Source organism: Hetaerina americana, unplaced genomic scaffold (assembly GCF_022747635.1).
Source record: "Hetaerina americana unplaced genomic scaffold, ioHetAmer1.1.p SCAF_12, whole genome shotgun sequence".
In the NCBI taxonomy this organism is placed as follows: domain Eukaryota; kingdom Metazoa; phylum Arthropoda; class Insecta; order Odonata; family Calopterygidae; genus Hetaerina; species Hetaerina americana.
In genome coordinates, this window is record NW_027286292.1 from 15,929,843 (window position 1) to 15,943,834 (window position 13,992).

The 13,992-nt window shown below is 38.9% G+C and overlaps 1 protein-coding gene across 4 annotated transcripts in view; it reads left to right on the forward strand.

Annotated features, from left to right (window-relative positions):
• Positions 1-249: 249 nt before the first annotated feature.
• Itpr (Inositol 1,4,5,-trisphosphate receptor) overlaps positions 250-13,992 on the forward strand; it is a 207,545-nt gene continuing 193,802 nt past the window's right edge. For 3 of the 4 annotated variants that reach the window (XM_071582736.1, XM_071582737.1, XM_071582738.1), the window contains exons 1-2: positions 250-397; positions 782-1,074. In XM_071582736.1, coding sequence (XP_071438837.1) covers positions 971-1,074 — 104 coding nt within the window. In that variant the 5' untranslated portion in view covers positions 250-397; positions 782-970. The remainder of the gene's footprint in view (positions 398-781; positions 1,075-13,992) is intronic. The other variant, XM_071582739.1, reaches the window with a different exon arrangement.

A 13,992-nucleotide genomic window follows, 5' to 3' on the forward strand; every position in this document is an offset into this window, starting at 1 on the left:
AAATAATTTAAACAAAAAATAAAACATTCCAATTAAAATGTTGGCAAGAAACAATATAGCAAATAGAATAAATTTCACCAAACTTTTTATTCACATTTCTTCAGTGTATCTTTATTCTTTGTTTTAAAAATAGCGCGGTACGACACATATCGTAAAAGATCATATGTTTGATGGCAGATGTCACTACGGTATAGAAATTCAGTCGCTGAGCTGCCCAACTACGAGGCATCCTAGCATGTGCACAGGTGTTCTCTTCGCGTTCTACTAGTTTAGCTGAATTTTCGAAGGATTGAGGTTAATTTGCTTGTGCCAAAGTTAATACGATTTATTGTGGTTTTATTGTATGTCAAATTTGGAAATTTGCATCATTTCAACTTTCATTAACTTGAGATTAAAGGTAAAAACCTCAAAATATTTCTATTTGATTGGTTTTTACGCCAGAATTGAGTTTAGTGAACTGTCAACGGCCCTCTACCGTTACCACTAGATTGATTGTTTATCATGAGTTAATGATTATACTACTATCCATTCATTACTCATTTCCGTGCATTTCCCGATCTTGAAGTTTACAGTAGTTAGTGTCTGCTGTGTTAAAGCAACCCGTTAACGCTGACAAATCATGCTTGAGTGACTATTTGGTGGAATAGATTCTGTTTTCGTTGCAACTCATGTAACTGAGGCATACATTTTCGGGGTGCGTGGCAGTCACCTTTTAAAAACATACAATATTTTGAAAATGATAACCTTTCCAGAGAGTTGTATCTATGGTATTTTCTAACAGGAGACGTGACCGGATTTCGTATTCCACTATGTTCTTCCAAAACCACTCTCGAAAATGTCAGCAAGAATGCTGTTTGAAGTGAAAAAAGTCTGAAAGAAGAATCATCTTAAAATACCCTGGACATGCTTGACTTAATTCTAGCCTCAGTTGAGTTGAATTTAAGTAAACAGTGAAAGACTTAACAAGAATATGAGCATGGGGGAGATCATTGGATCAGCAAGTTTCCTCCATTTGGGCGATATTGTGTCTTTGTATGCTGAAGGCAACGTATGTGGATTTCTGAGTACCTTAGGGTAAGTCCATTTAAAAATTGTATTGCTCTTGTGGAAGTTATGCCTAATGGTTATTATGTACAAATCGATGTTATCTTGCCGATGTCATTTGCCCTGGGTTTGTGTACCTTATATTCCATAAGGACCGCTTATTTATGATTGTCTGAATATAAATGTCTTCACTTTTAATCGCATATATCATATAAATTTCCCTCGCAAAATGTGAGTAGTATTCTAGTCAATAGGCGGAATATGTCTTTAAAAATTGTTTTTAGCATTCTAGAAAATATCAAGTGAGTTGAACTTAATTCCTTTTCACCGGTTTTGTTTTTTATAGTTTGATGTTGTTTTTCGTTCGTTCTCGTCTAGCGTGATCTTTTCGTCCAATGTAAGGCAATCGTTGATTCTATATTAGCAACGCTAAATTTAGGTTCACTTTTTCAAATATTTATTCTTTTCGCGATAGGCACTCGGCTACGGCGAACCAAAGGCCAGAGGATTTTTTTTATATAGTTGGATTCATAGAAAGTACTATTAGTAAAAATTTTTCCCATCATTCTCCTGGTTTTTCTTGCAGCGAAACGGCCGACAGTTTTCAAGAAAAGTCAGGATTACTGACTGTAGGTTTAGTGTTCTATGCTGTTTAAATGGCAATTGCCAATCCAATAGTTTCCATACTCTCACTTATAGTTTCCAGTTGAGGGCGCATACTACGACTTCCATGTCCAAAATTGCTTGATAGCTGTCGTGATTTAGCTGCCAGACGGAGTGCATGCATTATATATAAGAAGCTATATATACGGGCTATTGCTTTGTAGTATTAGTTATACCTTCTGTTTTTCAAGGGTCCCACAATGTATGGGAAATCATCTAAACGAATCCTAATCGAACATTGCTCCATGTTACCTACTGAGAACATTAAAATATATTTATACCTATTTTGAATGCACTTCGATGAATATTTTGAAATTTTTAGCCTTATTAATTTCAGCATTTTTATCTATTATCTTGTACAACATGGCCTAGGATAATTGAATTCAGTTGTGATACACTTCTCTTACTTATTATTATATTGTTTTTATTGTAGGAAGTAGGCTTTTCTAAGCCATTGAGCTTATCAAGAGTATGCACGAGAAATTTCACATTGTCAGTGATGGTTGACTTATGTTTTTCATCGAAGTGGGTAACATTACTGCTCTACCTCTTAGATATGAAACTAATCGTTTTACATAAAAGGGGAAGTATTTCTCTTAAATTGAAATAACATACAGTATTAACCATACAGATCTCTATCAAAATGGATGTTCCTTGAATATTTTTACGGTACAGTAAGAGTTAATGGGTACTAAAGCCAATGAAAATGCTACTACTTTTCTTTTAGTGTTAATAAGTAGTGGTCGGTGAAATAAAATTTTAGTGAAACTAATTGTAAAGTATATTAATGCTTACTCTCTACATTGATGAGAGATAAAGGAGATATTGTGGGAGAAAGATAGCCTCTATAGGGAAATGCAATAATCTAAACAGAATTGGTGGTATATAGAAATTATAATATGGTTTTTACTGCTTTTAATAATTTCAAATAATTACATCAGGTTCAATTGAATGTCGTGATAAAATTCTTGTCTAATCAAACCAGCAATTAGAGCTTTAATAACGTTTAATGTTTTCATAGTTTATTGGCAATAAGTGCCAAAAAAATACATCATTTCACCATCATTGATGTACTCAGGTTTTTGAAAATAAAGGAATGGGCAGCGCATGGTGCCATTTACTCTGTTCTCAACTAGCAGGAATATTTGTTAGATTGAAAATTTTGGAAAAAATTGATCAATTTACACCAATTATGAAATACACTGAACAATTTGGAGATGTTGCATCAACCATCACAGACTTGAACCCCAAGACCTGCTTTATTATAAGGCGCTGCTTTGAATACTGTGGCAGTCCAGTGTGCTATAGCTGTCAAAACACTTTTATGACAACTCTAGAATGATGAGTAGGCAAGTTAGTCCCAGTTAGTGGCCGAATCACATAAAAAATGAGTGCCAAATTTGGACCCATGCCAACCATGTCTGACTAGGCATTCCTGCCATGTTAACTGATGGCCACTGGAGAACCTGAATGTACTCACCGTCACTCATTTCAGGAATGATAGAATATAGGAAGCAAATGCAAGTATCATTTTGTCATAAATCAGCATGATAATGATTTATTCTTATGTTAGTGCTAGCCATCCGTGCTCATGGCCATTGTTGATTTCCATCCACTGATACTTGAATAACACATTGTTTTGTGATTACTTAGTGCGCAATTATATTTCCATCTGATACTTCTAGCAGATCACATTGAATTTCATTGGGGTTAAAATTTTTTCCCAAAACAAGTATCCCTGCAGTTACTGCCAATTTGGGATGCTACTTAAAACGGACATTACACCTTTCATGACATGCAATGTATTAATTTTCCCAGCCAATTACCCCACAACAGTATGATCCAGAGAAGAAAATAATAGCAGTATTACCATGTCTCTAGAGTATGATATTTGTCAGTGTGAAAAATATTTGGACGCATGCAATGTACATTTTGAATCCCCATCATATTAAATTTATTAGAAAAGCAGCTAAGTTTTCTTTTCATCGGTATCTGGCGATACTGTAAATTCTCTTTGAATGTTAATTGAACAAAAAGACCTACTTTTTTACAGAAGAACTGATGGGAATTAATAATTGAGGCTATGTTCCCATTAAAAAATTATGGTGCTCCTACGCAGAGAGACCAGGTCCCACACTCATAACGAATTGGCTACACTGACTTTTCTGTGGGTAAAGTATCCTGTGCACTTAAAGTTTCTCTGAGTCTACTGACATTGATCATGCCAGAGAGCGAGATGGAGGCTTGGTCTACAAAAGTTAGCCCAGCTATGAGTTTTACAAGTCAGTGGTTTTACCTAAGCACCACAACTTTGCTTCCAATTTCTCAGGGTGGCACTCTTATTCGTGTTGTAAAAATGGCATTTTGTATTTATCAGCCAGTGTAAAAAAATCACGATTCAATTTTATTCCTACCATAATCTCATTTTCAATACATTTGTTCTTGATTTTATCTATTCTAATGATTGTGGGATTATCGTCTAATTCTTCTCTTTTCACTAATGTAATAATTCACCTATAAGCCTGTGAAAAGAATACGGATGAGGAAATGATGGAATCCTACACATGTAAAATTACAGATGTGTAATAATTCTGAATACACTAAATCCATTCGATTTCTTGACTGTAAGATTGAATGAAATTCCAGGTTAATGAAAGAAGTTGTGATGAGTAGGGTGCTGAAATAACCAAATTTCATCATGAAAAGGAAATTAAAAGGTATGAAACTGAGGAATTCCATTTTGGTATTTTCATTGTTTGCTGAAGTACTGATGCTAGAAAGAAGTTACTAGTGCAGAACCCAAATAATGAAATTGTCACAAATGTAGGCATTAAAGTTTTGTGCCTATGAAACTGAAGCATGCCAATTGTGGCATGCTTGTGAACTGAAGAATTTAAAGAAAATAATTCGCAACATACGAGAGCTGTTAATCCATTTGCAAAAAATGGACACTACCAAGTGTAGGCATTATCTTGTTATTTTCGATTACAGACTTGTTTTTTCCACCAAATTGCTGAATAATCTTTTTTCTAAGATGTTAAAGGCATGATACCCCTATTTGTTTCATCTTCGTGATGTTAGCAGTATCTTACTTTGCCATTTTCTAAGATTTTACGATGTTGAGATTAAAAAAAAGTTTTGAAAGGAATTAATTGCAAGTTTTTCTCATGCTGTTGCTAAATCTCTCTCTCAAACGTTCTCTAGCTGGAGAGTATATAGATATTGTTTATTTATCAATCACATTTGGGTGGTTGCAGCGTACGAAACGAGAAATCATGAATGGGGTAAACCAGGCCACGCAGTAGTAGTAGATAGTAATAGCAGAAGTAGATTGAAAAACTAAAGAATTGCAAATTGTAGAAACGCCCCTCCTCCCTTATGGATGCAAATGATGTTAATTTGTCTCTCATGTTTCCAAGAATACATTTGGTACATACAGGGCACAGAATTGAATTCTTTATTAGAGCAAAAATCTTAGAAATTTGGACCAAGAATTCAGTCTTCCCTCAGACGAGCTCTCGGTGGAAGCGATGGCTGCATTCGGCGCGCGCCCTCCATCGTATGGCCCGCCCTGGCGACTTCTGACCGCCGCAGATATGCCCTCCGTTCTTAGAGCAACCGCCGCGGAATCCACGTGCGCATCCAGTTTCGAGCGAGTGCTTTAATGGGATTTGCCCGCCGTCAACCCACGCCGAACGAACACGGATACTTCGAACCGCGAGGCCGTTGAGACGAATCATCCGTGGTGGTGGACAATTTGTACCTTAGCCCCGCTACCGAACACACTTTCGCGTCTTCCATGGCCGTAGCCATAGAGAAAAGGTAAGGCGAGATCAATGATAAGGGTGCGCGGGAGTACGATGGGAGATGGGCCAAGCCCGCCCTCTTTCATCTCCTGTGTCGACAGGTGCCCCGACGAGTGCGTATGAGTCCGAGAGGACCGAATGAATTGCACTAGGCACGGAAGTCGCCATCCGGCAACAATGCAGGGCCTGTTCATTTCTTTGTGCAATGCGAGGTTTCCCAAGAAGTTCTGCAAATTCCTAAAAAGCCGCTCCGCTTGAATTACATGTGGGGCTGTCACTCCGGATGAGAACCTGGCATCTGGGTTCGACGAGAAAGATTTCGTTCCAATATTTTTATCCCAATATCTTGGAGAAAAACAACTATTAGGAAAACTCCCTTCTCATTTTTCAAACTAGTGATCACAAAATAGGAAAAGCTAAATTCTCATAGTCGTTATCAACCGTAGGTCAAATTTGAGGGTTGAAAGAAGGATATATTTGTTTCAATAGGCAGATTACAATGGATTAAAACCTTTGACTGCACCATTCACGTCTCAATATTAAAGAAGTCTCCAATTGAGTAAAGTATTGAGTAAAGGCGGAATATATACCGTCAGAATCAACCAGTTCATACCAAGTAAATTTATAAAAGAGAAGACGGAACCTTTGGAAGTTGGGATCTCCTTCAGACAACTAAATTTATGTCATACTTTGGTAGTAAACAAAGAAATAGTTTCAAACGATGGGCGTAATGAGATTATTCATGATTAAAAAATTTACTAAGCTTCTTCCAAGATCCGTCAAGGGTCATAAAAACAGTTAAACTCGAAAATACATAAGAAAATCATTTTGGTCTAATGCCAGTGAAGTTCAAGGCCTTAAATCATCAGTCAACTCACAGAAACTACTCGGGGGAAAAAGCAAGCAACAATTTAGATAATGCCAATTCATCCCATTCCTTTCAGTGTTTTTATTCACAGAAGTCTATATTGAGGATTTTTAATTTACCGATTTTACAAACAATGTAATCTAAAGATTTAATTTGTCTTATAAGGTATTTTAAAGGGAACTATTAGCAGAAATGGCAGCTTAGAATGATTCATTTCAAACCATATAATTGACCTTGTCTTGGAAATTACACACGTGCACAGGTTCTATAAAATTTATATACTCGTGAGAGAGGCGCAATTATTACAGCTGAAATTTAAATAATTGCTTTAAGGGCATATTATATCTAAATGATGATCAAACAAACGTAACACAAGTTGAGTGTTACGAACGGCACTGGATGATTGTTCAGTTTAGTGATCACCGGAAAACGATTTCTCTTGCGATGCATTACATTTGATTTTCTTCTCTTCTTACGAGGGGTGAAAGAAGGTAAACAAATTGCCTGCCATTTCTCAAGTTTTGTATCAAGCCGTGAAGAAATTCCAGATGCTATACTAAATATCAAAAAGGTGACATGATAGGCGAAAACCTGGATTTTTTTCAGAATTTGATACGCTTCTGAGTATTCGTATATTCCAAGCAAAAATTATTGGTATATTATTAAAACGAATAGCTTAGTTGGTAATCGGTATTTAATACACATAAAACATGGAAGTTCACGTGTATTGCCAACCACACTAATTATCTGATTGAGTTTAGTTGGAGAATTCTCCGAAAAATTAAACTTAACGTTTGTGTGATAAAACTGACCCTAACGGCTAAATAGCGGAAACCGGAAATCATAATTTTCCATAATACAACCGTTGGCCAATAGTAGTATTTCCATGCTCAAAGTTCAAGCAATGAATTAATTTATAGTGCTCAAAGGAAACAAAAAAGATTTAATTGCATCAAATAAATCTATAGGTTACTTACTACGGAGTTTAAGACCAAACGTTAGAACGATATTTATCTCAGCTGCAAAGAGCGATGTAAAACTTATGAATATGGAAGATAAAATCTCACATGTGACTCCTCCAGCGTCCAGTAAAAGAAGGATATGCCAAATTGTATCTTCAAGCACCGAAAACGCCAATATTACTGTCACAATTTCACAAACATCCCTTGTTTAGAGCACGCTCCAGTCGTAAGTGAATTTTGTTTCATAAGCAACGAGAGCAACATATGAATATATAAATAAATATACATATATATATATATACATTCAAACACGAAATCCCGCCAAACGGCGAATAAATACTCATGTATACAGAAACAGATATAAGGAAAAGGGATAGGAACACATATAAAGGACGAACACAATAAAGGTGGGGAAGGCGGAATCGAACGGATCACAAGAGTAAAAATATTTCCTTGACCGGGACTCGAACCTCGGATCTTTCCACTTGCCGGGCGGATGCTCTTAACCTAAAGAATCGGGGCGATTGGCGACATATTAAACCCACGGATCTCAGGGTAAATTACGTTTCCTCGATAGCTCAAGTGGTTAAGAGCATCCGCCCGGCAAGTGGAAAGATCCGAGGTTCGAGTCCCGGTCAAGGAAATATTTTTACTCTTGTGATCCGTTCGATTCCGCCTTCCCCACCTTTATTGTGTTCGTCCTTTATATGTGTTCCTATCCCTTTTCCTTATATCTGTTTCTGTATACATGAGTATTTATTCGCCGTTTGGCGGGATTTCGTGTTTGAATGTATATTTGGCCAATGTGGCTCATCTCTTTCTTCTGGCTATGCGTGCCACGAAACGCACTGTTCCTTTCCTGTATGATGTGGTATGAATTCTAAACCACTCTCATTTCCTCTTGTGTATTGTCAATTTCTCCTTTAGTGGGTGAAACAGTCCCCTGACGCCATCTCTTGGCTAAAGAATCGGGGCGCTTGGCAACATATTAGACCCACGGATCTCAGGGTAAATTACGTTTCCTCGATAGCTCAAGTGGTTAAGAGCATCCGCCCGGCAAGTGGAAAGATCCGAGGTTCGAGTCCCGGTCAAGGAAATATTTTTACTCTTGTGATCCGTTCGATTCCGCCTTCCCCACCTTTATTGTGTTCGTCCTTTATATGTGTTCCTATCCCTTTTCCTTATATCTGTTTCTGTATATATATATATATATATATATATATATATATATATATATATATATTTATTTATCCCTCCCCGGACTACAACCTTGACGTGGTGGAAGGGCTTGTGCGTTCCGATGACCCTTAGAGCTGTGCTGGCGGGAGTATCAATAATTGCCCCTGGTGGGGTCACCCATGCCAAATGGGTCGAAGGTTAGGAGCCAGACGAAAGGTAGTCCGCGCAGCGTCTGTTCCTCAGTGAGGCGGCTGCAATGGCGTCTGACCCCAGTGGGGCGGCCGGTAAGTGATGGTGTCACGTTAAAAACACTATTGAGGAAGGCAACGGGAAACCACCTCAATTATCATTCCCAAGATTAACATGATGGACTATACGGAGATTTTGAGTCCTGGCAACTGCGGGGCTCGGCCTAATCGGCGGTGTGTCGTGCCCGGCAGCGGGGGAGGCAAGGCTTCCGCGGTCGTCATCCCACGAAACCCTTGCAAGGGAAAACCAGCAGCAGCAGGACAGAAGACGCAGGAGAAGAAGACCACATTAGTTAGAATAGAAACGTGGAATGTTAGGACAATGATGAGGACAGGGAAATTGGAGAATGTTAAGCGAGAGATGGAAAGGGGAAAAATAGATATTTTAGGTCTATGCGAGGTGAGATGGAAAGATAGCGGGGATTACTGGAGTGATAAGTATAGAATAATACACAGCGGCGGGGACGAGAGCCAACGAGGGTTTGCCATAGTATTAAATGAAGAGGTAGGAAGAAGCGTAGTCAACATAGAGCAGGTAACGGATAGAATACTACTAGAAGAGATGAAAGCAGAACTGACGAACTTGGTTAGTATTCAGGTATACATGCCACCGAGCAACCACAAGGAAGAAGAGGTCAATAGGATATACGATCAGTTAGAGGACATAATCGCGTGTGTTCCTGCAGGGAAACATTTGATAGTGATGGGGGATTGGAATGCAACGGTAGGCGAAGGAAGAGATGGTGATGAGGTCGGGGACTACGCTTTAGGCAGGAGGAATGACCGCGGGGAGAAAGCAGTTGAGTTCTGCAGGAGACAGGGGTTAGTCATCACCAACACTTGGTTTAGACACCACAAAAGACGCAGGTATACATGGAAAATGCCAGGTGACTCAAAGAGGCATCAGCTAGATTATATTTTGGTTAGACACAGGTTTAGGAAGAGTGTGATAAATTCGCACAGCTTCCCGGGAGCGGATGCGGACTCTGACCACAATTTAGTTGTTATGAAATGTAGTGTCCGTTGCAAAAAGATAAGGCAGGGGCGGCGGGTTAGAAAATGGAATGTAGAAGCATTAAATGGATTAAAAAGGAAGGAGTACAAACAGGCGGTAGAGGATATCATGGAGGATGGTAAAGAGCTAAGAATTATCGAAGAAAAATGGGAAAGTATCAAGAAAGGGTTATCGAAAGCCGGAAAAGACACTATTGGAACCGTTAACGCCAAAAGAACTAGGAAACCATAGACCATGGATGATATGATTACAAAGATGGATGAGAGGAGAAAACGGAAGAATGTAAATACAGAGTTAGGCAAGAGGAAGATAGCTTAGGTCCAGGCATACTCGACGATGAGAGAGAAAGGGTGCTAAGGGAGATGAATCTAAATAAGGCCGTGGGGATTTATAACATTCCCGCGGAACTATTGAAATGTTAAGGAGAATGTGGGAGGAAGAGGCTATATGGGCTGATTCGTAGTATCTATGAGGAAGGAATCTGGCCGGAAGACTTTGAGATCAGTTTTAGTTCCTATTCCGAAAAAGGTAAAGGATACATCATGTGAGGAATTCAGGACAATAACTTTGATATCCTACGCTGCTAAAGTTGTTCTCAGGATCATAAGCAAAAGGATAGAGTGTAGGGCAAATGTTTATTTAGGGGATGATCAGTTTGGGTTTAGGAAGGGGAGAGGTACGCGTGATGCCATTGCAGTAATGAGATTATTAATCGAGAGGAATATAGAATACAACCAGGACGTATTTGCCTGTTTCGTAGATTTTGGAAAGGTGTTGGTTGGAATTGATTGGGAAAAACTAATGAGTATATTGAGGAAAATAGGAATAGATTGTAGGGAAAAGAGGCTAATCCGCAACCTGTACATGTCTCAGACTGCTCAGGTGCGGGTGGGGAACGGGGAGTCAGGATGGGCAGTGCTAGGAAGAGGTGTAAGGCAGGGTTTCCAATTATCTTCGTGCTGTTCAACCTGTATGCAGAGGAAATGATTAAAGAGGCTTGGTAACTGGAGGTAGGAATGAAAGTGGGCGGGGAATTCGTAAATCAGTTAGGTTAGCTGATGACCAAGCTTTAGTTTGTCAGTCAGCCAAGGGGTTTCGAGCAGTGCAGAGTGAATTGGAAATTCAGTGCGACAGGTATGGGATGAGAATCAATATTAATAAAACAAAGGTTAAATCGGTTTTCTAGAAAGAAAAAGGCTAAGCTAAACGTTAAAATAGGAGGGCAAAGAATAGAGCAGGTAGAACAGTTTACGTGGCTCGGTAGTGTTTTGGACCAACACGGTCAAAGTAGTAGGGATGTAAGGAGAAGGATTGCGCTAGGCAAAGAGGCTTTTACCAGGAGGAGGGAGTTAATGACAGGGACGATGAGTAAGGATATTAAGAAAAGACTCGTAAACACTTTGATATGAACGTAGCTATATACGATGCGGAAACGTGGTCATTGAAGCAGGAGGATAGACGTAGATTGGAGGGTTTTGAAATATGGGTGTGGAGATGAATGGAGAAGGTGAAATGGACAGAGAAGAAAACAAATGAGGAAGTACTTGGTATGGTGGTCGAAGAGAGGAGTTTGTTGGGAGAAATCCTATGGAGGTAGGAAAAGTGGATGAAGGGGGTAATGACCGGCAGTGGGATGTTGAAGACTATGATAGAGGGGAGAATGTTAGGCGAACGAGGAAAGGGAAGGAACAGGATATGGATGTTGGACGGGATGAAGGGAGGAAGAAGGTACTCAGAGATGAAGAGGGACCTGGTGTAGAGTAGGATGTAGTGTTTTCCTGGGAGTCACAAAATATATATTTAGGAGCTTTTTCCATCTAAAAACCTACCTTAACCGGTAGATTACCTAATAATAAATTATATACACACATATATATATATAGATATAAGTATGATTACTAGCGGCAATGGCTGGCATCGCTGGACCAATTTATCTTCCTAGCTTTAACTGGATTTGTCGCATTAGAAGCCTAGTTATGTGCGTGGGTAGTTCATTGGTGACGGGTTTGTTAGCACGTGATTTTGTAGATGGTTTGGATAAATGCGATTTGATTGCGGAGCGCTCTCCTTCCTTGTGATTTCTCCGGCTGTTCCCTAACGTCCCCCACCTTGGATAGCATCACCTCGCTTGTTTTTCTCTCGGTTCATTTCACCTTCTCCATCTTACTCCTAACCCACATTAAAAATTCCTCCTTTCCACGCCTAGCATCTTTCTTCAATGACCTATATTTCCACCCCTTCCTAACTAAACCAAAAATTGCACCGAAATATATTGTAACAGAAAATTAAGAAACACTTAATTTTCGATGTCACATGCTTTTTAGTGTAATCACTCCTGCCATGCACCTTAGCGGTGGCGGGCAGATGCCATGCAAATGGATAGAAGATGAGGGTGTTCAGCCGCGTCACTCGGAACCGAACCCAGGTCCTCCAGTCAGTAACAGAGGTATATCCACGGGCATATGCACCCAGGGATGTTATAATTATTGAATTGATCGAAAGTAATAATTTATTCTTTAACAACCCTGAAAATTTTATCCAGAAATTTTCTCTCCAGGACATGGATTCTTAGTCACTAAAATCAAAAATTTGAATGAATGGATGGATGATGTGACTAAATTATGAGAAAAAAACTCGAAAATAAGGACAGAATATTGATAATCTTTAAGCGTCAAAAATGAAAAAAAAACTTCACCGGTGAGGCATTTTTCACAAATGTAATAATTGTTTATTAAAATTTTGGTAATTATTGGAACCATTGTGACAATTCTAATATTTAACCCTTTTATTTGAAACGTAGAAGGTTCTTTTTGTGCCTGTAAGATAACTTAAGGTCGTTAATAATTAAAGGAATGTGCTTTGAAGAAGAGGAGACAAATGTTAATTATCAAGTTAAGTCACATATCCCTCCAAATGGACCAAAACCCCCACCCTGAGGGCCCGGGTTCGAATCCCGGCGTTGACAGATATTTTGAGTGGTGTCCCGATCCCTACTTGAGGTGCTTTGTGGGGGGCACTTCGAGTGAGTACGCCGTCCGTCGGATGGGACGTTAAGCTGCGGACCCCTTGTGCCTTTCATTTAGAGCAGGCTAATGCCGACGCTGGGTTTCTCTCCACTCTTCATCCTGTCCATCCCTAATGGCGCAAATGACCTGAGCATTCGGTCGCCTCCCATAAAAATTGCTACTATGGACTAAAACCTTGACGTCGTGGAAGGGGTTGTGCGCTCTGATAACCACTAGTACACTCTAATCTTTTATTTAGGTTCCGTAATGCATGTATCTCGCTTCTTACTTGTCAAATTCTAGCTTACACGTAATTGGATAAATGTTTTACTACATCCTAAGGTGCAATTGTTTGTCAGTTGATAGTACATGTATGTATGTATTTGCAAGCGTGTAAGTTGAAAGGATTTTTGTATTAATGTCTACGCCACTGTGGGTATAGGTTTGCATGGATGTGTGGATTTTGCATGTGGTTTTGTTCCCTTTTACCGGTGGTGACCTAGCACCCCCCGCTACACGCCCTTGCGGTGACTTGTGGGGCATTATGTAGATGTTCCTCTAGTTTACGTAATCTACGTTATTTGAAATATTTTACAAAACACCAATGTGACTAAAAGTGGAGAATAACTTAATTTATGATGTTGCATCCCTTGTTTGTAACCATCTCTTTCCACACACCCTAGATTGCACGTTATTGGATAAATGTTTTACTGCATCCTAAGGTGCAATTGTTTGTCAGTTGATAGTACATATATGTATACTAGACAGATATACTAGATAGATAGTACATATATGTATACTACATACTTGTGGAGACTAGATAGAGAGATAAAGCCGGGTATAATTGAAAATTATTTCGAAAAAACGAACTGATTCTCCAACATTTTTCTCTGAATGAAATACTTCAGAACCCTTGAGCTTCACATTAGATATTAACCGAAAAAAATATGCATGGCATAGCAATATGCCGTGCATATTGCACGATATGAATTGGCCCGATAAACCGGGCCAATTAATCCGTAAAGTTGTAACTGAATTTAATACGTACTATAAGCCTTACGTCAATACGTGCTCTAGGTGTATAAAGTGGTAATATGATATACGCAAACATATAAATAATTCTTAGCAAAATTGTGTTATTAATATGTAACGTAATTCTGTAGTTCTGCTATGGTAAAAAAAACATTAATATATGTAATTTG